Genomic DNA, 25626 nt, shown 5'->3' on the forward strand with positions numbered 1-25626 from the left:
CCCTCCGACAGTGCAGCACACTCCCTCAGCACTGCCCCTCTGACAGTGCAGCACACTCCCTCAGCACTGCCTCTCCGACAATGCAGCGCACTCCCTCAGTTCTATACTGGGACTGTCAGGTCTGTGGGGAAAGAGCAGGGGAGTGGGACTAGCACGATGGAGCAAACAGCCTCAGTCTGCATTGCATCATTCTATGGTTTGGTGCTCCAGTCTCTAGAGTGGGGACTTGAATCCACAGCCTTCTGGGAGGCGAGTGCACAACTCACTGAGCCATGGTTGACATCTAACACAAGAACACCAAAGCTAATGAGCAAAGCTGTCAGATTGCATCCCCAGCCCACACATCAGCTGTAACAGATTATATTGGCATTGCGGAAGGTATAGATGTTTGATCAAAGTTCATTTTCATAAATGACAGTTAAACATTACAAATATATACATCTAAAAAAATACTGATGCTACATTGGCCATTCGACCTGAGCAACATCTGCACCTCCCATCAGAATAGACCATTGCTGATAGACGGCCTGGCTCAGTCTGTTATCCACCTGGAACTCCGCGGAGACCCCACTGTACCCCGGCTCAGACTGTGGGATTCTCACCCGCCACCAATAATGCAAAAGAAATCAACAATTATATTAGACATAAAATACTTTTATTCAAATATCACATCATTCTGGCAATACATATCGGAATGTATAGCAACCAGGAGTCGTCAGACTGTTCCCATCACAGTATATAAATAGAGCATCTTTCAAATGGTAAAAACATACTTTCCAACACTATTGTTGTAACAGATTCAGACACTTATTTACAATTATTTAAAAAGTTCGCAGCAGAATGCAAACAAACACTGAAGGAGGCGAGCTGTGCACTGCGAGTCTGTGGGTGGTCTGAGATCATATCTCAGTCCGTGCATCAGCTTTCCACAAACAGCAATGGCACGGCGACAGGCACGCAGCAACAAGCGCTCGCCAACAATGTCATTTGGTTTTTGGTCAACTGAGATTAATCAAGTTACTGTCTCTGATTGGCCCTGGACCCCTCAGGGAGGGATCTCTCTTCATAAGAGTGGCTGAAGGGTGATCAGAGACATGGTCCGTGGGTTTGGGCTGGGTGCATCAGGTGATGTCCATGCACAGTCTCAGACCGGAAGAGGCTTTAGAGACTTGGTCCATGAGCGTGTGCTGGGTGCATTGGGTGATGACTTGCACAGAAAGTCCATGAGTTTACATTGAGGGGAGGTCCATGCACAGAACCCTAGTGGGACCTGAAGGGGATCAGAGACATGGTCCATCGGTCGGGTGCATCAGGTGATGTCCTGTCGAGAAGTTCCATGAGTTTATGCTCAGTAATGTCCTGCATAGATCCCCAATAGGACCTGAAGGGTGATCAGAGATATATATGGTCAACGCGTCGGTGCACAGGCTGATGTCCTGCCCAGAAGGTGCATGGGTTGACCGATGTCCAGTCTCTGGCAGCCTCGGACCTACAGGTTTGGACCTGACGGGAGATCAGAGATATATATATGGTCAACGCGTCGGTGCAAAGGCTGATGTCCTGCCCAGAAGGTGCATGGGTTGGCCGATGTCCAGTCTCTGGCAGCCTCGGACCCGGCGGGAGATCAGAGATATGCTCAACGCGTCGGTGGGTTGGCCGATGTCCTAACCCAGAAGGTAGTTTCACGGGATGATGTCCTGCCCAGAAGGTTCATGGGTTGGTTGATGTTCAATCTCTGGCAGCCTCGGACCAGACGGGAGGTCAGAGATATGCTCAACGCGTCGGTGGGTTGGCCGATGCCCAGTCCAGAAGCTTGGTGGGTCGGGTGGTCTCTGGCAGGAGATCAGAGATATGGTCAACGTGTCAGTGGGTCGGCCGGTGTCCTGCCCAGAGGGTCGGTGGGTCGGCCAGTCTGGGACACGGCTCGTGGGTCTGCTGTCCGGCCCACAGGGCGGTTAGTAGGCCTGGACCTGGGGGGCGAGCAGCAGCTGGCAGCCGCTGTTGACATGGCTGAGGACCTTCTGCTTGAGCTGGGCCACCTGCTCCCGCAGCAGGCCGGCGGTGGAGGCCAGCTCCGAGTTCTGGCACTTGAGGCTCTTCACCTTGTCCTCCAGCCGGGAGATGCGCTCCAACTTGCGCTTACGGCACTTGGAGGCGGCGATGCGGTTGCGCAGCCGCTTGCGCTCGGCCTTGATGCGCTCCTGGGTGTCCATGTTGATGGGCGACAGCGGCGGGCTGTCGGCCAGGCCCGGCACCTCGGGCACGGTCTGCGGCTCGTCCTTGGGCCCAGGCCCGGGGCTGTAGGCGCGGCCCGGGCCCGTCGCCCCGCTGTATGGGCTCAGGTCGGTGTAGACCGGCGGCGGGGGCCCGGGGCAAGGCCCCGGACAAGGCCCAGTCCCCGGGCTGCCGCCCAGCTGGTTCTGTTTGTGCAGGTCCTCCAGCGCCTTGACGAAGCCCTCGGCGAACGAGTTCTGCTCGTCCGTCACCCCACGGGAGCCGGGTCCTGGCGGCGGGCCGGGGCTGGTGGTCACCAGGCCGCTCGACTGGATGATGAGCCGCTCGAGGTCGGGCGAGGCCAGCTTGAGGAAGCCCAGGTCGGGCGAGGGCGGCGAGGCCTCGGGCTCCCGCCGGCACTTGAGGCTCGGGCTCTGCTTCATGCTGCGGCCGGCGTCATGGTAAAAGGGCGTTTCCATGCCCGGGCCCTCGGCTCGGCGTAATTCCGTCCCCGGCTCGGGCCTGACTGTCTCCCCGGCTCCAGGAGCCTCGGACTATGCCTTACTCTCACTCCCCGGCTCTTCCGCCGCTCTCTACCGCTCGCCGCCCGGCCTCGCCTTTATATCCCCTCGCACCACGTGCCGGCCCAGGCCCATGATGTCACCTTCTCGCTCTGCCATTGGCCGCCGGTGACGTCTTCCAACCCCCCCCACCCCCCCCTCCCCGGGCTGTTTTGCATGCGACTCGCCCATTGGCCGCCCGTTGTCACAGAGACGGATTGTGTACTCTAAACAGCGCGGTGCGTTGTGGGGTGACGTCATGGTTTCGGGCGTGGAGGCGGGGCGACAAGAGTCACGTGGCTCCTGCATTTAAGGTGGACCGGGAGGGGGCAAAGAGCGGGAGCCCCGAAGCTAGCGGGGGGGGGGGGGGGTAAGAGAGAGCGCCGGGGGGGGGTGGTGGGGTAAGAGAGAGCGCCGGGGGGGGGTGGTGGGGTAAGAGAGAGCGCGGGGGGGGGGTGGGGTAAGAGAGAGCGCGGGGGGGGGGTGGGGTAAGAGAGAGCGCGGGGGGGGGGTGGGGTAAGAGAGAGCGCGGGGGGGGTTGGGGTAAGAGAGAGCGCGGGGGGGGGTGGGGTAAGAGAGAGCGCGGGGGTGGGGTAAGAGAGAGCGGGGGGGGGGGGGGGGGGGGGTAAGAGAGAGCGCGGGGGGGTGGGGGGGGGTAAGAGAGAGCGCGGGGGGGTGGGGGGGGGTAAGAGAGAGCGCGGGGGGGTGGGGGGGGGGTAAGAGAGAGCGCGGGGGGGTGGGGGGGGTAAGAGAGAGCGCGGGGGGGGTAAGAGAGAGCGCGGGGGGGGGGGTAAGAGAGAGCGCGGGGGGGGGGGTTAGAGAGAGCGCGGGGGGGGGGGTTAGAGAGAGCGCGGGGGGGGGTAAGAGAGAGCGCGGGGGGGGGTAAGAGAGAGCGCGGGGGGGGGGTAAGAGAGAGCGCGGGGGGGGGGGTAAGAGAGAGCGCGGGGGGGGGGTAAGAGAGAGCGCGGGGGGGGTAAGAGAGAGCGCGGGGGGGGGGTAAGAGAGAGCGCGGAGGGGGGGGGGGTGGGGTAAGAGAGAGCGCGGGGGACTAAGAGAGCGCGCGGGGGGGTAAGAGAGAGCGCGGGGGGGGTTAAGAGAGAGCGCGGGGGGGTGTAAGAGAGAGCGCGGGGGGGTGTAAGAGAGAGCGCGGAGGGGGGGTAAGAGAGAGCGCGGGGGGGGGTAAGAGAGAGCGCGGGGGGCTAAGAGAGAGCGCGGGGGACTAAGAGAGCGCGCGGGGGGGTAAGAGAGAGCGCGGGGGGGGTTAAGAGAGAGCGCGGGGGGGTGTAAGAGAGAGCGCGCGGGGGGGTAAGAGAGAGCGCGCGGGGGGGTAAGAGAGAGCGCGCGGGGGGGTAAGATAGAGCGCGGGGGGGGGGGTAAGAGAGAGCGCGGGGGGGTGTAAGAGAGAGCGCGGAGGGGGGGTAAGAGAGAGCGCGGGGGGGTAAGAGAGAGCGCGGGGGGGGTAAGAGAGAGCGCGGGGGGGGTAAGAGAGAGCGCGGGGGGGTAAGAGAGAGCGCGGGGGGGGTAAGAGAGAGCGCGGGGGGGGTAAGAGAGAGCGCGGGGGGGGTAAGAGAGAGCGCGGGGGGGGGGTAAGAGAGAGCGCGGGGGGGGTAAGAGAGAGCGCGGGGGGGGTAAGAGAGAGCGCGGGGGGGGTAAGAGAGAGCGCGGGGGGGGTAAGAGAGAGCGCGGGGGGGGTAAGAGAGAGCGCGGGGGGGTAAGAGAGAGCGCGGGGGGGGGTAAGAGAGAGCGCGGGGGGGGTAAGAGAGAGCGCGGGGGGGGTAAGAGAGAGCGCGGGGGGGGGTAGAGCGAGCACGGGGGGGGGGGTTAGAGAGAGCGGGGGGGGTAGAGAGAGCGGGGGGGGTAGAGAGAGCGGGGGGGGTAGAGAGAGCGGGGGGGGGTAGAGAGAGCGGGGGGGTAGAGAGAGCGCGGGGGGAGGGTAGAGAGCGTGGGGGGGGTAGAGAGAGCGCGCGGGGGGGTAGAGTGAGCGCGGGGGGGGGAGGTAGAGAGAGCGGGGGGGGGTAGAGAGAGGGGAGGGGGGGAGAGAGAGGGGAGGGGGGGAGAGAGAGGGGAGGGGGCAAGGAGAGAGGGGAGGGGGGCAAGGAGAGAGGGGGAGGGGGGCAAGGAGAGAGAGGGAGGGGGGCAAGGAGAGAGAGGGGAGGGGGGCAAGGAGAGAGAGGGGAGGGGGGCAAGGAGAGAGAGGGGAGGGGGGCAAGGAGAGAGAGGGGAGGGGGGCAAGGAGAGAGAGGGGAGGGGGGCAAGGAGAGAGAGGGGAGGGGGGCAAGGAGAGAGAGGGGAGGGGGCAAGGAGAGAGAGGGGAGGGGGGCAAGGAGAGAGAGGGGAGGGGAGGGGGCAATGAGAGAGAGGGGAGGGGGGCAGGGAGAGAGAGGGGAGGGGGGCAGCGCGAGAGAGCTTGGGCAGCGGGAGAGAGCTGGGGCGGGGGCATTGGGAGAGAGCTGAGGCGGGGGCGGGGGTAGAGGGGTGGGGGCAGGGGGAGAGAGCTGGGGTGGGGGCAGGGGTAGAGAGCTGGGGGGGGGCAGGTGTAGAAAGCTGGGGGGGCCGGGGAATAAAGCTGGGGGGGGGCGGGGGTAGAGAGCTGGGGGGGCAGGGGGAGAGAGCTGGAGGGGGTGAAGGCTGAGGGGGACAGGGAGAGAGAGCGGGGGGACAGGGGGATGCGAGCTGGGGGGGACAGGGGGAGAGGGGTGGGGGGGGACAGGCGGCTGGAGAAAAGTGGGTGGGAGAGGGAAAGGGGGCAGACAAAAGGTGGGGGGGTGTAGAAAGTAGGAGGCAGTGTGGGGAAGGAAGGAGTTGAACCCAGACGTGAACTTTCCAAGAAAGAATTCGCCTTTATATTCCCCTTTTCACACCCTCACCGATGAGTTACTTTTGTCACATCGACAAATGTGCACACAGCAAGATCCCACAAACAGCAATGACAGTAAATGACCAGATAATCTTACAGCGTGGTGTAAGCTGAGGGAGGAATGTTGGCCTGGGACACGGGAGAAAACTTCCCTGATCTGTCCTTGGCCACATAATCTTTTACGTGCACTTGTGGGCAGACGGGGCCTCGATTTAACGTCTCATCCAAAAGTCGGCACCTCCGACAGTGTAGCGCTCCCTCAGTACTACCCCTCCCTCAGCACTGCCCCTCCGACAGTGCAGCACTCCTTCAGTACTGCCCCTCCGACAGTGCGGCACTCCCTCAGTGCTGCACTGGGAGTGTCAGCCTAGATTAGTTGCTAAAGCCATAATGTGCAGATTGAACCCACAATCTTCTGACCCAGGCGAAAGTATATATTAAATAAACACACATCTTCTCCACATAAAAAAATGAGGGGCCAACATTAGTCAAAGTTGGGGACTGAGATTTGTAACAAGTAATGGTGCCACAGACAGCGGGCCCACTTATTTTGTAGTGACACAGTTTTAAAATCACAAGGGGTTGACTGTCAGCCTGAACTGGAAACACTTGATTAGTCTGTAAAAGCGTGTTGTCATGGATTCACTTCCTTCACAAGAGAGATGAGAAGAGAAACACAGCTGGAAACACACAGCTGGCGGCTCATTGTCAGCAGATTCGTGTGTTGGGCGGAGCCCCTTTGTCACAGCGACAGAGAGCTTCCTTCATAACTTCAGGCTGCCTTCAGCCAATCACTTTAAGGAGCTCTGTTCCTATGAAAATCTGTTTAGAAAACTCCCCTCACCTGAGTTTCTCCCGTCTCCTCCTAAAAGTGCTGACTCTCACTGGGGTACAGGCACCCCCCCCATCACTGGGGTATGCCCCCCCCTCACTGGGGTACAGGCACCCCCCCCTCACTGGGGTATGCCCACCCCCCCTCACTGGGGTATGCCCCCCCCTCACTGGGGTACAGGCCCCCCTTCCCCTGAAGGTGCTGACTCTCACTGGGGTACGCCCCCCCCCGAATAGCTGACTCTCACTGGGGTATGGGCCCCCCCTCCCCTGAAGGTGCTGACTCTCACTGGGGTATGGGCCCCCCCTCCCCTGTAGGTGCTGACTCTCACTGGGGTACGGGTCCCCCCTCCCCTGAAGGTGTCGACTCTCACTGGGGTACGGGTCCTCTGGTACTTTGCCTAAGTGGACATGGATATTCTGCATGGTTAGTCCAGGCTGTGAGTTTTAACTGGTTATTTGACCATGGGGGGAATCACGAGCAAGCCCGCCCCGTTCCCCATGCAACAACTGCACACGTGCACCTTCCAGTGGGGGCTCAGCTGCAATGGGTAATATTGAAAGAGTTTAGAACAGGTGATGAGAGCAAATGATAAGTTTGAAGGAGGACTTTGTGAAGGAGAGTATGTAAGTTTCGGATGAAGTGGAGTTTTTGGAGCGTGGAGGAGTTGGGACTGGCGGAAACTAAACCATAGATGAGGGTTTGGGCTGAGGCAGGAGCGGATCAGGCTGGCGTTATGGAGGTAGGTGCGGAAGAGCTTTGTGGAGGAAATTCTGACTAATCCACAACTCGATGTCATATAAGCCACAGAAAGGTGGGTGTGGGGGCAAGGCAGAGGGAGGAGGGGTGGAGAGTTGGGCTGGGTGAACACGTGAGTCATGTTATTGAGGGGCAACGTTTAGATGAGGAAAATAGGAGTGGCCAAGGATGAAAGGTTGGGGACATGAGAGGTGATAGCACGGTGCAGGAGGTGCAGACACTGCTCGAGATGCTCTGATAGCCGAGGACAGGTGGGTGTGGACCCTTTGGAACGTGTGTCACTCAGGCGAGGCAGCGGAGGGCAGGCAGAGAGACCGAGCGTTTAGATTGGCCACGGAGGGATGACATGCAGTGACGGAGACTGTTTTTGGTGAGTTTGATGCCAGTGGGCAGGCTGATGTGATTCCAACAGGGGTTAGTGAGCGCACCCAGGGGCAGCACGGACCAGCCCACACTGCGATATGTGCGTGTGCTCGGTCTGTGCAGCAGAGCTGGTCTCCAGTTAGTCTTGGGTAATCCTTGCCAGTGGACCAAGACCTAGCTCTGTCAAGTCCGTGCGGTGGCTGGTGTGCAACGGCCACTCCACATTAAAAAAAATCCACGCACAGGCATCTTCCATCCTTCGGGATCTGGAATATTAGGTCCTTCATTGAAACACCTGTGAACTCATCCCTTTTTGGCGTGGAAGCAAGTCATCCTCGATACAAGGGACTGCTTATGAGTGAGCGGAGGGGTGCCGAACTGGCAAGGAACTTAGCGAGGAAAGAGTAGTTAGAAAAAAAAAGCCTTGCCCTTGTGTCGTGCCTTTCATCACCTGAGGACATTGCAAAGTGCTTTGAACTTTTGGAGTGCAGTCACTGTTGTAATGCAGGAAACGCGGCAGCCAACTTGTGCACAGCAAGCTCCCACAAACATATCAAGGTTGGAGAAGGGGCAAGAAAGATTTACTTAAATGATACCACAAGTGAGAGGTTAACCTATCGGGAAAAATTGAACAGGCTGGGCCTCTAGAAAATAGAAAGCGAAGGGGTGTCCTGATATGGTGAAAGAGTTCGATAGGGTAGATGTAGAGATGGTGTTTCCACTTGTGGGGGAGACCAGACTAGGGGCCATCAATATAAGCCAGTCTGTTCAATGAGGTGTAATCTCCATTTCACTCTCTTCCTGTCTGCACTGTCACCTGGAGTTATTCAAACAAACATCTTCCTCCTTGGCCCAGCTTCTCTGTGACTGACCCCAACCCAATGTCCAAGCTTCTGTTATCTGGCACTGGCTCCCTGAGCACTTCCTCGCTCCTCTCTAGCCATTCCGCCTCCTCTTAAACCATCCAACATTCTCCTTCAAACCAATCTCTTTGTCGTGTCTTCAGTCCTTTTCCCAACTCACCTCCTGCTCACTGCCCAGTCCCAGCCTTGCCCAGTCCCAGTCCAGCACAGCCCCAGCCTTGCCCAGTCCCAGCCTTACCCAGTCCCAGCCCAGATCAGCCCCAAACTTGCCCAGTCCCAGCCCAGCACAGCCCCAACCTTGCCCAGTCCCAGCCCAGCACAGCCCCAACCTTGCCCAGTCCCAGTCCAGCACAGCCCCAGCCTTGCCCAGTCCCAGCCCAGCACAGCCCCAGCCTTGCCCAGTCCCAGCCTTGCCCAGCCCCAACCTTGCCCAGTCCCAGCCCAGCACAGCCCCAACCTTGCCCAGTCCCAGCCAAGCACAGCCTAGCCCACCCAACCCAAGCCTTGCCCAGTCCCAGCCCAGCACAGCCCCAGCCTTGCCCAGTCCCAGCCTAGCCCCACCCAACCCAAGCCTTGCCCAATCCCAGCCCTGCCCCACTCAGGTCAGCCCTGTCCCAGCCCAGCTCAGCTCAGCCCAGCCCAGTCTCAAAAACCTTGGGCCATTTATTCCAGGACACTGTACCCAGCTGCCTGCTGTGCTGGTAGTTTTGGCAGTCTATCGGCTCCCACTACTGACCCAGTATATTCAGCACCTTTGCCTCGATCACTCCGGGCTGCGTCTCTGGCTCAACAGAGGAGGCAGGGCTTCCTTAACGAGAGACGTAGGATTGAGATCAGCAGTCACGTCAGTGTTATTTATAGACAGAGATCAGGGCCAGAAACAAGAGGCACAGTCACTGAGCGCTGTAACGCTCCAGAAACAGTGCATTCAGACAGCTCCTAATCCAATCTCAGCTACAAACTTTCTGTGAAACATTGAAGGGGTGCGATGCCAACTGACTGATCTTTGTAGAGTTAGGGAGGTCCAGGTGTGTTGCAGCCAGGTATTGTGAGAGGATTGGGGTGGGGAGATTATTAATTCTGTGAGTGAAGACAGACAGTAACATTGCAGAGGGCAGCTCCTTCTCAGGCCCTCCCTCCAGGAGGGGAGCTTTGATGTGACTTCCATGACTCCTCCTCTCCAGCCCCCTCCCACTGCCTGCCAGCCCCCTCCCCACAAACATGTAGGAAAAGTTACACTTAATCTTGCTGTGAGTCAGAGCTGAGCCGCAAGCAGTTCCAGAGATAGTGGGCAAACTGTTCCGCTGACTGCACAAATCTCCAGCCCTCATCATCAGAGACACCAGCCCACACCACACAGAGTCAACACTGAACTCCTCACCCGAGCACCTTCTCCCGGCTGGCTGGGACCCACACTCTCCACCTCTCATTCCAGTCGGCTCAAAGACCCCAGAGCACATCTGGACAATCTCACTGATACACGGCAGGCTGGCTAGTGTGGCAAAGGTCACACTGGTGCTGCAGGATGGGACAGTGCAGAGGGAGCTACACTCTGTATCTAACCCGTGCTATACCTGCCCTGGGAGTGTTTGATGGGACAGTGTAGAGGGAGCTTTACTCTGTATCTAACCCGTGCTGTACCTGCCCTGGGAGTGTTTGATGGGACAGTGTAGAGGGAGCTTTACTCTGTATCTAACCCGTGCTGTACCTGCCCTGGGAGTGTTTGATGGGACAGTGTAGAGGGAGCTTTACTCTGTATCTAACCCGTGCTGTACCTGCCCTGGGAGTGTTTGATGGGACAGTGTAGAGGGAGCTTTATTCTGTATCTAACCCGTGCTGTACCTGCCCTGGGAGTGTTTGATGGGACAGTGTAGAGGGAGCTTGACTCTGTATCTAACCCGTGCTGTACCTGCCCTGGGAGTGTTTGATGGGACAGTGTAGAGGGAGCTTTACTCTGTATCTAACCCCATCCTGTACCTGCCCTGGGAGTGTTTGACGGGACAGTGCAGAGGGAGCTTTACTCTGTATCTAATCCCCTGTACCAGCCCTCGGAGTGTTTGATGGGACAGTGCAGAGGGAGCTTTACTGTGTTTCGAACCCCGTGCTGTACCTGCCCTGGGAGTGTTTGATGGGACAGTGTAGAGGGAGCTTTACTCTGTATCTAACCCGTGCTGTACCTGCCCTGGGAGTGTTTGATGGGACAGTGTAGAGGGAGCTTTACTCTGTATCTAACCCGTGCTGTACCTGCCCTGGGAGTGTTTGACGGGACAGTGCAGAGGGAGCTTTACTCTGTATCTAATCTCATCCTGTACCTGCCCTGGGAGTGTTTAATGGGACAGTGCAGAGGGAGCTATACTCTGTATCTAATCCCCTGTACATGCCCTGGGAGTGTTTGATGGGACAGTGTAGAGGGAGCTTTACTCTCTATCTAACCCCCTGTACATGCCCTGGGAGTGTTTGATGGGACAGTGTAGAGGGAGCTTTACTCTGTAGAAGGGGGAGGAAGGTTGGTTGGTGTGGGGACGGTTAATTCTCCAAGCTGTGCACCCCCAGGTGTGGCTCCCTGGGTGCTGGGTTTTCCCAGAGCGGTGGGAGAAAAGGCGACTCGTGACAAGGAAGGAATTTGGTGAGAATGTTTAGTGCAGAGGTGCCCGAATACCTTGACATAAACACTGCCTTTTATGGTTATCAGTTCCTCAGCATGTCGATAAACCCTTGAATAAACCACTGATAACTTTGCTACAGTTGGATAACACGTGCCCTTTTGTACTCCTGGTAACTGCTCCAGGCAACAACACAGAGTGTCGAGTCCGCCTGGAATTCCCTCGCTGGCTGCGGCAGCACAATACGTGGTGTGGGGTGTACTGTACTGTACTGAACTGGGCAGGTCTGTACTGTACTGGGCTGGGTGTACTGTACTGAACTGGGCAGGTCTGTACTGTACTGGGCTGGGTGTACTTTACTGGGCTGGGCTGGGCGTACTGTACTGGGCTGGGCTGGGCGTGCTGGACTGGGCTGGGTGTACTGTACTGTACCGGGCTGGGCTGTACTGGACTGGGAGTGCTGGGTTGGCTGTAGGGGGGATTCTGGGCGATATGATGGTGGATTGGATCCTCTGTTCTTTCCTTGAGAACAAGACACGAATTGGGGGTCGGGGGCAGAGCGAGAAGTCCACGCTTCTCTTTTTGCCTTTTTTCCCCCCATCTCCCCTAAATTGCTGCTCCTGGTACCTCCCTCAAATGGGCAAACATATATACAGAGCGCACACACACGTAAACACACATATACACAGACGTAAACACATATACACAGAGCACACACATTAACACGTAAACACATATAAACAGAGCACACACGTGTAAATACATACACAGAGCACACGCGTGTAAATACATACACAGCGCACACACACGTAAACACACATATACAGCGCACACACACGTAAACACACATATAGGAATAAACGGGTCCTTTTCAGATTGGCAGGCAGTGACTAGTGGGGTGCTGCAAGGTTCAGTGCTGGGACCCCAGCTATTTACAATATACATTAATGATTTGGACGAAGGAATTGAATGTAATATCCCCAAGTTTGCAGATGACACTAAGCTGGGTGGCAGAGTGAGCTGTGAGGAGGACGCTAAGAGGCTGCAGGGTGACTTGGATAGGTTAGGTGAGTGGGCAAATGCATGGCAGATGCAGTATAATGTAGATAAATGTGAGGTTATCCACTTTGGTGGCAAAAACAGGAAGACAGAATATTATCTGAATAGTGACAGATTAGGAAAAGGGGAGATGCAACGGGATTTGGGTGTCATGGTTCATCAGTCACTGAAAGTTGGCATGCAGGTACAGCAGTCGGTGAAGGCAGCAAATGGCATGTTGGCCTTCATAGCGAGAGGAATTGAGTATAGGAGCAGGGAAGTCTTACTGCAGTTGTACAGGGCCTTGGTAAGGCCACACCTTGAATATTATGCGCAGTTTTGGTCTCCCAATCTGAGGAAGGACATTCTTGCTATTGAGGGAGTGCAGCGAAGGTTCACCAGACTGATTCCTGGGATGGCAGGACTGACATATGAAGAAAGACTGGATCGACTAGGCTTATATTCACTTCAATTTAGAAAAATGGGAGGGGATCTCATAGAAGCATATAAAATTCTGATGGGACAGGACAGGTTTGATGCAGGAAGAATGTTCCCGATGTTGGGGAAGTCCAGAACCAGGGGTAACAGTCTAAGGATAAGGGGTAAGCCATATCGGACCGAGATGAGGAGAAACTTTTTCACCCAGAGAATTGTGAACCTATGGAATTCTCTACCAAAGTTCGTTGGATATATTCAAAAGGGAGTTAGGTATGGCCCTTACGGCTAAAGGGATCAGGGGGTATGGAGAGAAGACAGGAGTGAGGTACTTAAGTTGCATGATCAGCCATGATCACATTGAATGGTGGTGCAGGCTCGAAGGGCCGTATGGCCTACTCCTGCACCTATTTTCTATGTTTATACCGCGCACACACACATAAACACACATACACAGAGCACACACACGTAAGCACACATATACACACACAGCACACATAAACACACACACCCATGCATAGACAGAACACACACACACATACACACACAGACATGCACATGTACAAAGATATACATATACAATACATAACAATTTGCATTTATTTAGTACTTTAGGTAGAAAAACATGAGGTAGAAGCACACACACACAGGCCCTCCCTCCCTGGGCACGGAGCCCATTGAGGGTGAGATCTGATCGCAGCACAGGGATCCCGCAGGGGAGGGAGCCTCCAGCCCAGCCCCCACATGGGAATAAGCTTTTTCAATTGAAACAAACTAAGGCGATTGTACTGAGATCTGGAGTACAGTGAAACCATTGGCTGGTTACACAAGTGATTGCAGTGTTTAGCGAGTTGTATCTCTCTCTCGCTGCAGGACTGAACAAGCTTTGCGGGAACAGGTAAAAACCCTGGTTTTCTACATGAAGGGATTCTGCTTCCTGCCAGCTCATTAACGGTCACACTTTTCTTTTCCACTTTTTCTGCTAACACACAGGGACTGAGCTGGAGCCAGCCCAATCAGAAGCCTGTTCGGGGGCCGGGGTGGGAAGGCGTCTGCTGTCGGTGGTGCCAGTGGCAGAGCTGATCAAACCTCAGCAACCAGGGACAGAGTGAGATAGAAAGTTTCCCAGGGGGGCAGACCGTGAGATTTGATATTTATCACTCGGGCTATTGTTGAAACGATGCAGCCCAGTGACGGACATGGACCATCTCAGTCTGAGTATCTCCCACTCCCTATTTGGTTTACATTATTGCTCTGATCTAAATGTGTCCTTTTATCAACACAGGCCTATATATAGATGGCAAGGAATGTGTGCCAAGGAATTCCAGGCTCTAAATTTAGCTGTGAGATTGTACAAGGAGCTCGGGTTGTAAAGATTTTAAATGTCGTTTGATAACGATATGAAGCAAAACAAAAATAATCTGACCGTCTCCCCTCCCACCGTCTCCTATCTGTACCCCCCACTCTCTGCACTCAACCCCCCCACTCTCTGCACTCAACCCCCCCCCCACTCTCTGCACTCAACCCCCCCCCCCACTCTCTGCACTCAACCCCCCCCCACTCTCTGCACTCAACCCCCCCCCACTCTCTGCACTCAACCCCCCCCCCACTCTCTGCACTCAACCCCCCCCCACTCTCTGCACTCAACCCCCCCACTCTCTGCACTCAACCCCCCCCCCACTCTCTGCACTCAACCCCCCCCCCCACTCTCTGCACTCAACCCCCCCACTCTCTGCACTCAACCCCCCCCCCACTCTCTGCACTCAACCCCCCCCCACTCTCTGCACTCAACCCCCCCCCACTCTCTGCACTCAACCCCCCCCCACTCTCTGCACTCAACCCCCCCCCCCACTCTCTGCACTCAACCCCCCCCCACTTTCTGCACTCAACCCCCCCCCACTCTCTGCACTCAACCCCCCCCCACTCTCTGCACTCAACCCCCCCCCACTCTCTGCACTCAACCCCCCCCCCACTCTCTGCACTCAACCCCCCCCCACTCTCTGCACTCAACCCCCCCCCCCCACTCTCTGCACTCAACCCCCCCCCACTTTCTGCACTCAACCCCCCCCCACTCTCTGCACTCAACCCCCCCCCACTCTCTGCACTCAACCCCCCCCCACTCTCTGCACTCAACCCCCCCCCCCCACTCTCTGCACTCAACCCCCCCCCACTCTCTGCACTCAACCCCCCCCCCCCACTCTCTGCACTCAACCCCCCCCCCCCACTCTCTGCACTCAACCCCCCCCCCACTCTCTGCACTCAACCCCCCCCCACTCTCTGCACTCAACCCCCCCCCACTCTCTGCACTCAACCCCCCCCCCCACTCTCTGCACTCAACCCCCCCCCACTCTCTGCACTCAACCCCCCCCCACTCTCTGCACTCAACCCCCCCCCCACTCTCTGCACTCAACCCCCCCCCCACTCTCTGCACTCAACCCCCCCCCCACTCTCTGCACTCAACCCCCCCCCCCACTCTCTGCACTCAACCCCCCCCCACTCTCTGCACTCAACCCCCCCCCACTCTCTGCACTCAACCCCCCCCCCACTCTCTGCACTCAACCCCCCCCCCACTCTCTGCACTCAACCCCCCCCCCCACTCTCTGCACTCAACCCCCCCCACTCTCTGCACTCAACCCCCCCCACTCTCTGCACTCAACCCCCCCCACTCTCTGCACTCAACCCCCCCCCACTCTGTCCCCCCCCCACACTTTGTACCCCCATTCTGTGTACCCTCCACTCTTTGTAAGCCCCCTCCACACTCAGTACCCCCCCCCCCCACTCTGACATAATCCTCTAACCAGTGCTCGTTTCCTACCCTTCAGCCAATTTCTTCTCCATTCCCAGGGTTCACCACGAACCCCCTCAGCTTTGAGTTTCATTAACAGCCTTTTGTGTGGAACTTTATCAGAAGCCTTCTGGAAGTTACGGTTAACCAGATCCTGGGGTTCCTCAGAGGAGCTGCTGATCAGGAGCAGGAACCTGGGATGGATTTTTTTGCCTACAACTGGGGAAAAATAATCAAAATTGCAAGAAAGAAAGTGTATCAGAGCAAGGCACAAGCGGAAGGGCTCATGTGGTTTTATAGAACGACTGCCCCTGGCCCTGTATGAGCTGGACTCTGATAGTGGAATGCTGCAGCCTCCAGTCTTTCTATATTTACTCAGTGATTCTGCTTCACCAGCGTGTGTCCTGTAAACTCTCTGTGAACTCACTGCGGAGTATCAGTTGGGGCCTGCAATGGTGTCAATGCCATGTGTGGCTCGGATTCAACAGCCATTCGTGCTAATGGACTCCATATTCTAACTGCCCTCCACAAAGCCTTAACTCTCCCCTCTCACTTTATACCCCCAGTACTTGAGCCCATGTCCCCTGGTTACTGAGTCACTGGCCAGTTTTTCTATCGCTCGGTCCAGTTACTCGCTCTGGTCCCTGGCCGACGGTTGAGGGGCCGGGAGGAGGGTAGAGTCCGCTGGACTCGGACAGGGGAGGGAGTAGGAGCTTTGGCCTGCTGCTGAGCTTCAGGTTTTCACAGTCTGCTGCTGATGTGTTGAATGGGCTCTGGGGGTGTTGCTTAGAGCTGCTCGAGGGCGCAGTGGGCAGTGGTTTGTTGAAAGTGGGTATGCAATGTGAGCATTGTCTCGCACTCCGGGTTATAAACACCAAAATGGACAACGTGGTCCATTTTCCATACCTCGGGAGCCTACCATCAGCAAGGGCAGACATCGATGATGAAGTCCAACACCGCCTCCAGTGCGTCAGCCCAGCCTTCGGTCGCCTGAGGAAGAGACTGTTTGAAGACCAGGACCTCAAATCTGGCACCAAGCTCATGGTCTACAGAGCAGTAATGATACCCGCCCTCCTGTATAGCTCAGAGACAGTAGCTACCATATATAGTAGACACCTCAAAGCGCTGGAGAAGTACCACAAGTGCTGCCTCCGCAAGATTCTGCAAATCCACTGGGAGGATAGACGCACCAACGTCAGTGTTCTCGTTCAGGCCAACATCTCCAGCATCGAAGCACTGACCACACTCGACCAGCTCCGTTGGGCGGGCCACATTGTTCACATGCCTGACACGAGACTCTCTAAGCAAGCGCCTCATGGAACTCCTACACGGCAAGCGAACCCCAGGTGGGCAGAGGAAACGTTTCAAGGACACCCTCAAAGCCTCCCTGATAAAGTGCAACATCCCCACTGACACCTGGGAGTCTCTGGCCAAAGACTGCCCTAAGTGGAGGAAGAGCATCCGGGAGGGCGCTGAGCACCTCGAGTCTCGTCACCGAGAGCATGCAGAAACCAAACGCAGGCAGCGGAAGGAGCGTGCGGCAAACCTGTCCCACCCACCCCTTCCCTCAACCACTGTCTGTCCCACCTGTGACAGAGACTGTAATTCCCGTATTGGACTGTACAGTCACCTGAGAACTCACTTTTAGAGTGGAAGCAAGTCTTCCTCGATTCCGAGGGACTGCCTATGATGATGATATAAACACTAGCACACTCCCTCATCACATCACATCCTGGCGTCATTGGCAATTCTCTTCCCCCTCCCATTGCATGAAGTTATTGGCTTTAGTCTGTCTCTATCCTCCCCTCCATTCCGCTCGTCTCCCCACCCCCCCCCTCCCTTGCTTCCCCCCTACCTTCCTCTCTCTCCCCTCCTCTCCCATATCACTCAGTGAGCCGAGTGTTTGGGAACCCCGACTGTTCATGGACCTGTGGGAAGTCGACTCTGACGCACAGAGGCATGTGAATGGAACCTGCTTTAGTCACTTGTGTACTTGTTCAACATCCCGTGAGAGAGCAGACAGGCACTGCATGGGGACCAAGGCAACCGAAAACTAGCCGATGCCGTCAAAATACTAGCCCTGCGCAACCAAATAATAGCCCAGGGTGTCAGAGTCTGCTGCATTACAGTACTAGTCCAGGGAAATCAAGCATTAAACCAGGGCAGGACTTATACTCTGATGCACTGTAGTAACACACCCTTCCTCTGGAGTAGTGCTGTTGCTGTAAACACATACTCTGATGGCCAAGACTAGCACTCTGCTGCATGGAATGTACTCAGATTCTTGCAACAATGCATTATTCCTCTGATTCATTGCATTAATACCCTCATGCCCAGGAGTAGCACTTTGATGTGACCTCCAACTTCCACCTGTGTCACCACCCGTCTGCACCCCTGCCTCAGCTTATCTGCAGCTGAAGCCCTCATCCATGCCTTGCTATTCTAACCCTCTCCATTCTCCACCCTCAATTAGCTCATCCAGAACTCTACCACCCGTTCACCCACCAGCCCTGTGCTCTTCGAGATCCCCAACTGGTACATTTATTTGTTCAATGTACCTCCACGGCCTCACCCCTCCCTATCTCGGTAACCTCCTCCAGCCCCTACACCCCTCCCTATCTCTGTAGCCTGCTCCAGCCCCTACACCCCTCCCTATCTCCCCCAGCCCCAACACCACTCCCTATCACTGTAACTCCCTCCAGCCCTTCCCCAGCTCTGTAACCTCCTCCAGCCCTACACACCTCCCTATCTCTGTAACTTCCTCCAGCACTACAACCAATGTTGCCTGCAATTTATTTTGTGCGCATGGTCCCTTTAACTGTGCTGTATGGCCGTGCCGGGGGGGGGCTAACTTTTCTAGCGGGACAGCTGGTGCCCAGCTTGCGCGGGACCCCCGACATTGCCCGGCCACAGACCCGCGCAGCTTCGGGGGAACGTTGCCCATAGCCGCAGCCCCCCCCCACCACCCCCGAGATCTCTGCACCCCTCCAATTCCGGTCTCTTGCGTATCCCCGAGCTCCATCGCTCCACCATTGGCGGCCGTGCCTTCAGCTGCCTAGGTTCCTAGCTCTGGAATTCCCTCCCTAAACCTCTCTGCCTCTCTCTCCTCCTTTAAGCCGCTCCTTAAATCCGACCACTGACCAAGCTTTTGGTCACCTCCCAAACCCGCGACCTTTCCCACCTAGAAGGAAGAGGGCAGCAGGCCCATGGGAACACCACCACCTCCACGTTCCCCTCCCAGTCACACACCATCCCGACTTGGAAATATATCGGTCGTTTCTTCATCGTCGCTGGGTCACAATCCTGGAACTCCCTCCCTAACAGCACTGTGGGAGCACATTCACCACACGGACTGCAGCGGTTCAAGAAGGCGGCTCACCACCACCTTCTCAAGGGGCAATTGGGGACGGGCAATAAATGCCGGCTTTGCCAGCGACGCCCACATCGCGAGAATGACTATTTTTTAAAATCTCTTTCCTCAGCTCGGGTTCAATGGTTGTCAGATTCAGCCTCTGAAACGGCTTGGGAGGTTATTCTACATAAAGGGGCTGTACAAATGCCAGCAGGTGTATTTTTCCGACAGGTAAGACATCATATTCTGAGCCAGAGAAAGTCAGCAGAAGACGAGACCCTCTCACATGATGGGGTGACCTGCTCCACTGAAGGACCTGCCACTTGTGTCTGTGTTGTTTAACCACCCTTTCCTCTTGTGTTGTTGTGACCTCCTTTCATCACCCCGACGTGGAAGGTTACACAACCGTGCAGCTCAGAAGTCTGACGCGGTTCTGGGAAGGTTGGCCTTGTTTGTCTCTCAGTCCAACCCTGGGCCCTTTTTGTGGCGTAGTTTCAAGAAGGGCTGACATTATCTCTGTTTCCACGCTAACCAGCTCAGGGGGTTCCCGAACGTCTGTTTAACATTCAGATACGTTTCCACTCGTGAACTGGAGGTGGAGACACATTTATTCACAGCTCAGTACTGATGGGAGCACTACTCTATGATTTTTTAACCAATTGATAACTGAATTTGCTTTAACTCCCGATACCCACTGGGATACGGGGTCCCACCCACACTGACTCTCACTGGGGTACGGGTCCCACACACACTGACTCTCACTGGGGTACGGGTCCCACACACACTGACTCTCACTGGGGTACGGGTCCCACACATACTGACTCTCACTGGGGTACGGGTCCCACACACACTGACTCTCACTGGGGTACGGGTCAAACACACTGACACTCACTGGGGTACGGGTCCCACACATACTGACTCTCACTGGGGTACGGGTCCCACACACACTGACTCTCACTGGGGTACGGGTCCCACACACACTGACACTCACTGGGGTACGGGTCCCACACACACTGACTCTCACTGGGGTACGGGTCCCACACATACTGACTCTCACTGGGGTACGGGTCCCACACACACTGACTCTCACTGGGGTACGGGTCCCACACACACTGACTCTCACTGGGGTATGGGTCCCACACACACTGACTCTCACTGGGGTACGGGTCCCACACATACTGACTCTCACTGGGGTATGGGTCCCACACACACTGACTCTCACTGGGGTACGGGTCCCACACACACTGACTCTCACTGGGGTACAGGTCCCACACACACTGACTCTCACTGGGGTACAGGTCCCACACACACTGACTCTCACTGGGATACGGGGTCCCACCCACACTGACTCTCACTGGGGTATGGGTCCCACACACACTGACTCACTGGGGTATGGGTCCCACACACACTGACTCTCACTGGGGTATGGGTCCCACACACACTGACTCTCACTGGGGTACAGTCCCACACACACTGACTCACTGGGGTATGGGTCCCACACACACTGACTCTCACTGGGATACGGGTCCCACACACACTGACTCCCACTGGGGTACGTGTCCCACACACACTGACTCTCACTGGGGTACGGGTCCCACACACACTGACTCTCACTGGGGTACAGGTTCGAAACACACTGACTCTCACTGGGGTACAGGTTCGAAACACACTGACTCTCACTGGGGTACAGGTTCCACACACACTGACTCTCACTGGGGTACGGGTCCCGCACACACTGACTCTCACTGGGGTACAGGTCCCACACACACTGAGGTACGGGTCCCACACACACTGACTCTCACTGGGGTACGGGTCCCGCACACACTGACTCTCACTGGGGTACGGGTCCCACACACACTGACTCTCACTAGGGTACGTGTTCGAAGGGTATTCAAACTCCCGTTCTCTGAATTACTAAACCAATAATATAACCACTATGCTACATTAGCTGCTTGATCAATGGCTCTGACTGTGATTTATTTACATCTGTTAACCCTGCTGTGGCCATGAAAGTGTTAATAAGGAAACTAGCTTCACACTCTGGTGATGTGTGTGGTTACTGTGAGGTAGTCAGTCACTTCCGCTCTGGGATTGTGCGATTTACACACTTTCCGATCTTAGTGCAATTTGCTTCAGCTAACTCCCAATCCAGGTTAATCACCACAAAACCATTTAAATCATCATTAACCGATTAACCGTCAGTGGCAAGCTGTTACCAATTATAGATCAATAATTGTTTAAACAATCAGTAGGTTTGGACAGCAGGAAATATTTGTGCCTGGCCAGTTCTCTCCAGAATGAGTCAGGTCTCCCTGGGGTACGGGTCCCACACACACTAACTCTCACTAGGGTACAGGTCCCACACAGACCGACTCTCACTGGGGTACACCTCCCACACACACTGACTCTCACTGGGGTACAGGTCCCACACAGACCGACTCTCACTGGGGTACACCTCCCACACACACTGACTCTCACTGGGGTACAGGTCCCACACACACCAAGCAACTCCAGTCCCTCACCCAGTGTACACTGTTCGAGTGTGATGGGGATAATCCCATCCTCATCTGAGGCACACACTCACCAACGCTGACTCACACGTGCACACATACACCAACATATTCGCTCCCGTGTGCGGCACCGGAGAGTGATCAGGAGCTGGAACACGGAGATGTGCAGGGATCCTGTATGCCTCAGTCTCGGTGCTTGCTGTCGGGTGAGCCCGGGTCTGATGTGGCATCGAATGTTGACCATGAGCACACTATGCGTAGCAGAGCACTCAAAGGGTCGGAAACAAGGACGGAGAAAGGTTAGCTGATCCATCGAGCCCATCCCGTACAATCACACCCTGACCCCATCCTCACCCCCAACCTGACCCCTGACCTCACACACCCTGACCCCATCCTCACCCCCGACCTCATGCACCCTGACCCCATCCTCAACCCCACACACCCTGACCCCAGCCTCAACCTCACGCACCCTGACCCCATCCTCACCCCTGACCTCACACACACCCTGACCCCATCCTCACACACCGTGACCCCATTCTTACACCCGACCTGACAAACCATGACCCCATCATCACCCCCGACCTGACACACCATGACCCCCATCCTCACCCCTGACCTCACACACTGTGACCCCATTCTCGCCCTATCTGCCCCCTCCAACCAGACAATCTCTTGGAAGAGGCAAAAACAGAGAGAAAAAGAAAGCTGAATTTCGATTCCATTTACAGAACTAATATTCTGCAGGAAAGGGGCAGAAAGCTGGTGAATTCAGGCGTGCAGAGACAGCGTGGTCTGATCTCGGCATCATTCTCCGCCAACATCCCATGGATGGATCGGGATCCGACGTCACGACCAGCGTCAGACCCAGCCTCCAACCGACAGCAAGCTGTTTGTGACGTCTGGCTAAAAATAATCCGGGCCTGGGGAATGTTAACTTGGAATGCTGCTTGCATCAGCACCAGCCGAAGACAGAAAGGCCACATTCTGTCACCACGGCAACACTGAGATCTTGTGATGACAGCGTTTCTCCACAGCAGTGGGTGTGAGAGGGGGCTGGAAACCCACGCAGACAGCAAGTGGAGGACCAGCGTGCAATTGCACCAGCTCAGTGAATTAAAGCCAAGCAGCTCCTCATTTTCCAGCCCTTTACGCAATAGTTTTCACATTGTCTCCGTCTCCTGTCTGCACAGGAACCACGAGCTCAGTATATCAGGGGACCAACCCTCCAGCATGGTTCCGGAGGCTCCAGGAATTCAAGATCAATCTTCTCCACACTGCTGTGTGCAAAACCCGGGCAATAAAAATAGAATCGTGTGTTCTTTTCATTACAAGTGCTGTGTTCTTTTCATTACAGTGACTACACGTTGAAAGCGTCATTGGCTGGTGAAAGGCGCGATGGAAATGCACGCTCTCGGTCCAATACTCTCAGCAGGCCAGATCAGAACGGCGCCAATAATGGAGAGAGACCAGAAACAGGAGCATGTTAGAGAATTCGATCATGTCACAGAGCAAGGTAGTTTTTTTCCAGCTGGCCATTCTTCACCCTGTAGGTGCGGTCTCACTGTACAGGGTGTTGTTGGTGAGGCCACACCTGGAGTACTGCGTACAGTTTTGGTCTCCGTATTTAAGGAGGGATATAGTTGCACTGGAGGCTGTTCAAAGAAGGTTCATGAGGTTGATTCCTGGGATGAAGGGGTTGTCTCATAAGGATAGGTTGAGCAGGTTGGGCCTGTACTCATTGGAGTTTTGATTCTGAGGGGGCTTGTCAAAGATAGATGCTGAGAGGATGTTTCCCCTCGTGGGGGAATCTAGAACTAGAGGGCATAGTTTCAGAATAAGGGGGCGCCCATTTAAGAAGATGAGGAATTTCTTCTCTCGGAGGGTCTTGAATCTTTGGAATTCTCTACCCCACAGAGCAGTGGATGCTGGGTCATTGAATATACTGAAGGCTGAGAGATAGACAGATTTTTGAACTGTAGGGAAGTTGAGGGTTATGGGGAACAGGCAGGGAAGTGGAGTTGAGGCTAAGATCAGATCAGCCATGATCTTATTGAATGGTGGAGCGGGTTCGAGGGGCCTAGTGGCCGACTCCTGCTCCTATTTCTCATGTTCACCAGTCATCATCATAGGCAGTCCCTTGGAATCGAGGAAGACTTGCTTCCAATCCTGAAGTGAGTTTTTTGGTGGCTGAACAGTCCAATGCGAGAGCCACAGACTCCGTCACAGGTGGGACAGAGTCGTTGAGGGAAGGGGAGGGTGGGGCTGGTTTGCCGCACGCTCTTTCCGCTGCCTGCGCTTGATTTCTGCACGCTCTCGGCGATGAGACTCGAGGTGCTCAGCGCCCTCCCAGATGCACTTCCTCCACTTAGGGCGGTCTTTGGCCAGGGACTCCCAGGTGTCGGTGGAGATGTTGCACTTTATCAGGGAGGCTTTGAAGGTGTCCTTGTAACGTTTCCTCTGCCCACCTTTGGCTCGTTTCCCTTGAAGGAGCTCAGAGTAGAGCGCTTGCTTTGGGAGTCTCATGTCTGGCATGCGGACTATGTGGCCTGCCCAGCGGAGCTGATCGAGTGTGGTCAGTGCTTAAATGCTGGGGATGTTAGCCTGAATGAGGACGCTGATGTTGGTGCGTCTGTCCTCCCAGGGGATTTGTAGGATCTTGCGGAGACATTGTTGGTGATATTTCTCCAGCAACTTGAGGTGTCTACTGTACATGGTCCATGTCTCTGAGCCATACAGGAGGGCAGGTATTACTACAGCCCTGTAGACCATGAGAGCTTGGTGGCAGTTTTGAGGGCCTGGTCTTCAAACACTCTTTTCCTTAGGCAGCCGAAGGCTGCACTGGCGGCGGTGTTGGATCTCGTCGTCGATGCCTGCTCTTGTTGATAGGAGGCTCCCGAGATATGGGAAGTGGTCCACTGCCTAGACAGCCTATGTCGGGATATTGAACGGCAGCAGGCATCACGAGCCTAATCCTGTCCGAAGCTGCAGTCCGCGCACACGCACATTGCAGCAGGAGTGACTGGATTGTGATCGGGAGCAGGAACCCTGGCTGATAGTTACCCTCCCTCGCCAGGTCGAGGGTGGGACCTGGCAGTGGGCGTGTGTGAGGCTTAGCTGAGACTTCGAGCGATTGTAACAAGCAGGAGGCCGCGGAGCGCGAACGAGGATTTGGGGAAATGAAATGCTGGTGGGCGACACTTCATGGAGTTCAAGCGTCTTATTGCAAAATGAACATTTAGACTCACACTTCCTCTTTCCAAAAAAACTGCAACACATGTAAAAAATGGGAAATGGACTCAGTCCAGTCAGAACGAACTAGTGTCAGAGAAACATCAGTTCCACATCTATCCTGTACTCTCACTCGCACACGCACACGCACACAGCTCCACTCAGGCACACACAGCTTTACTCGCACACAAGCACTCACACCCTCATTCATTCACACACAAAGGCACAAATACACAGATTCACGCAAACATAAACATACAAACTCACACTACACGTACGTTCTTTCACACCATGGGCACAGCTTGGGCGCACACAGAAAACACCCAACAGGCTCCTCAGCCTGTGAGGACAGAGATACAGAGGCCGTAGGAAGCAGAGGTCAGGCTGGCTCCAGAGCTGAAACATTAACCTGTCCTTTCACTTGGGCACTGAGCGACCTGCTGCTCATTTCAGGATTAATAGTATCTATCTGAAGCTGGGAGCTGTCACAGATGTGTGTGTTCAGGCGTGAGGTCAGACTCGGTAGCGAGCTGCCTGCAAATCCAGCCCACACACCAACAGCCTCTCTGTGGGAGGCCGGCACTTCCCAAACCGGCTTTTCCTGTGCAGATGAAGTGGGAAAGTGCCCGGGAGACAAAGCTTGGGGTGTGGCGTTGGCTTTAACTACAAGCTGTTGGCAATCTTTTAGTTTCGCTCAAATGCACTGCAGTGATTCAAAGGGATTTATACTTGAAAAGGAAAATTTGCCGGGCTGTGCACAGGGACAATGGACCGAAGGGTCTCCTTCTGTGCCGCATCATTCTACAATCTATAAAGTATCATTGTTTGCACAATGTTAGCACTCTCACCTCACTGTATAACACTGGGGTACAGTACTGGTGGGTACAGGTGTGTCACTGTATAACATTGGGGTACAGTACCGGTGGGTACAGGTCTGTCACTGTATAACACTGGGGTACAGTACTGGTGGGTACAGGTCTGTCACTGTATAACACTGGGGTACAGTACTGGTGGGTACAGGTCTGTCACTGTATAACACGGGTACAGTACTGGTGGGTACAGGTCTGTCACTGTATAACACTGGGGTACAGTACTGGTGGGTACAGGTCTATCACTGTATAACACTGGGGTACAGTACCGGTGGGTACAGGTCTGTCACTGTATAACACCGGGGTACAGTACTGGTGGGTACAGGTCTGTCACTGTATAACACTGGGATACAGTACT

The 25626-nt window shown here is 55.6% G+C and overlaps 1 protein-coding gene across 1 annotated transcript; it reads right to left on the reverse strand.

The window, feature by feature from the left end:
- Positions 1-633: 633 nt before the first annotated feature.
- Positions 634-2810, reverse strand: LOC139228517 (transcription factor JunD-like). Its single transcript, XM_070859586.1, has one exon. It carries the CDS (start codon positions 2691-2693, stop codon positions 1956-1958), a length of 738 nt encoding a protein of 245 aa, XP_070715687.1. The 5' UTR covers positions 2694-2810; the 3' UTR covers positions 634-1955.
- Positions 2811-25626: the final 22816 nt, after the last annotated feature.

This window comes from Pristiophorus japonicus, chromosome 18 (genome assembly GCF_044704955.1).
Source record: "Pristiophorus japonicus isolate sPriJap1 chromosome 18, sPriJap1.hap1, whole genome shotgun sequence".
NCBI classification, from domain to species: domain Eukaryota; kingdom Metazoa; phylum Chordata; class Chondrichthyes; family Pristiophoridae; genus Pristiophorus; species Pristiophorus japonicus.

What these genes read in the sequence shown, in the direction of transcription:
- LOC139228517 (XM_070859586.1), bottom strand. Translation starts at nt 2,693, where the DNA reads ATGGAAACGCCCTTTTACCATGACGCCGGCCGCAGCATGAAGCAGAGC.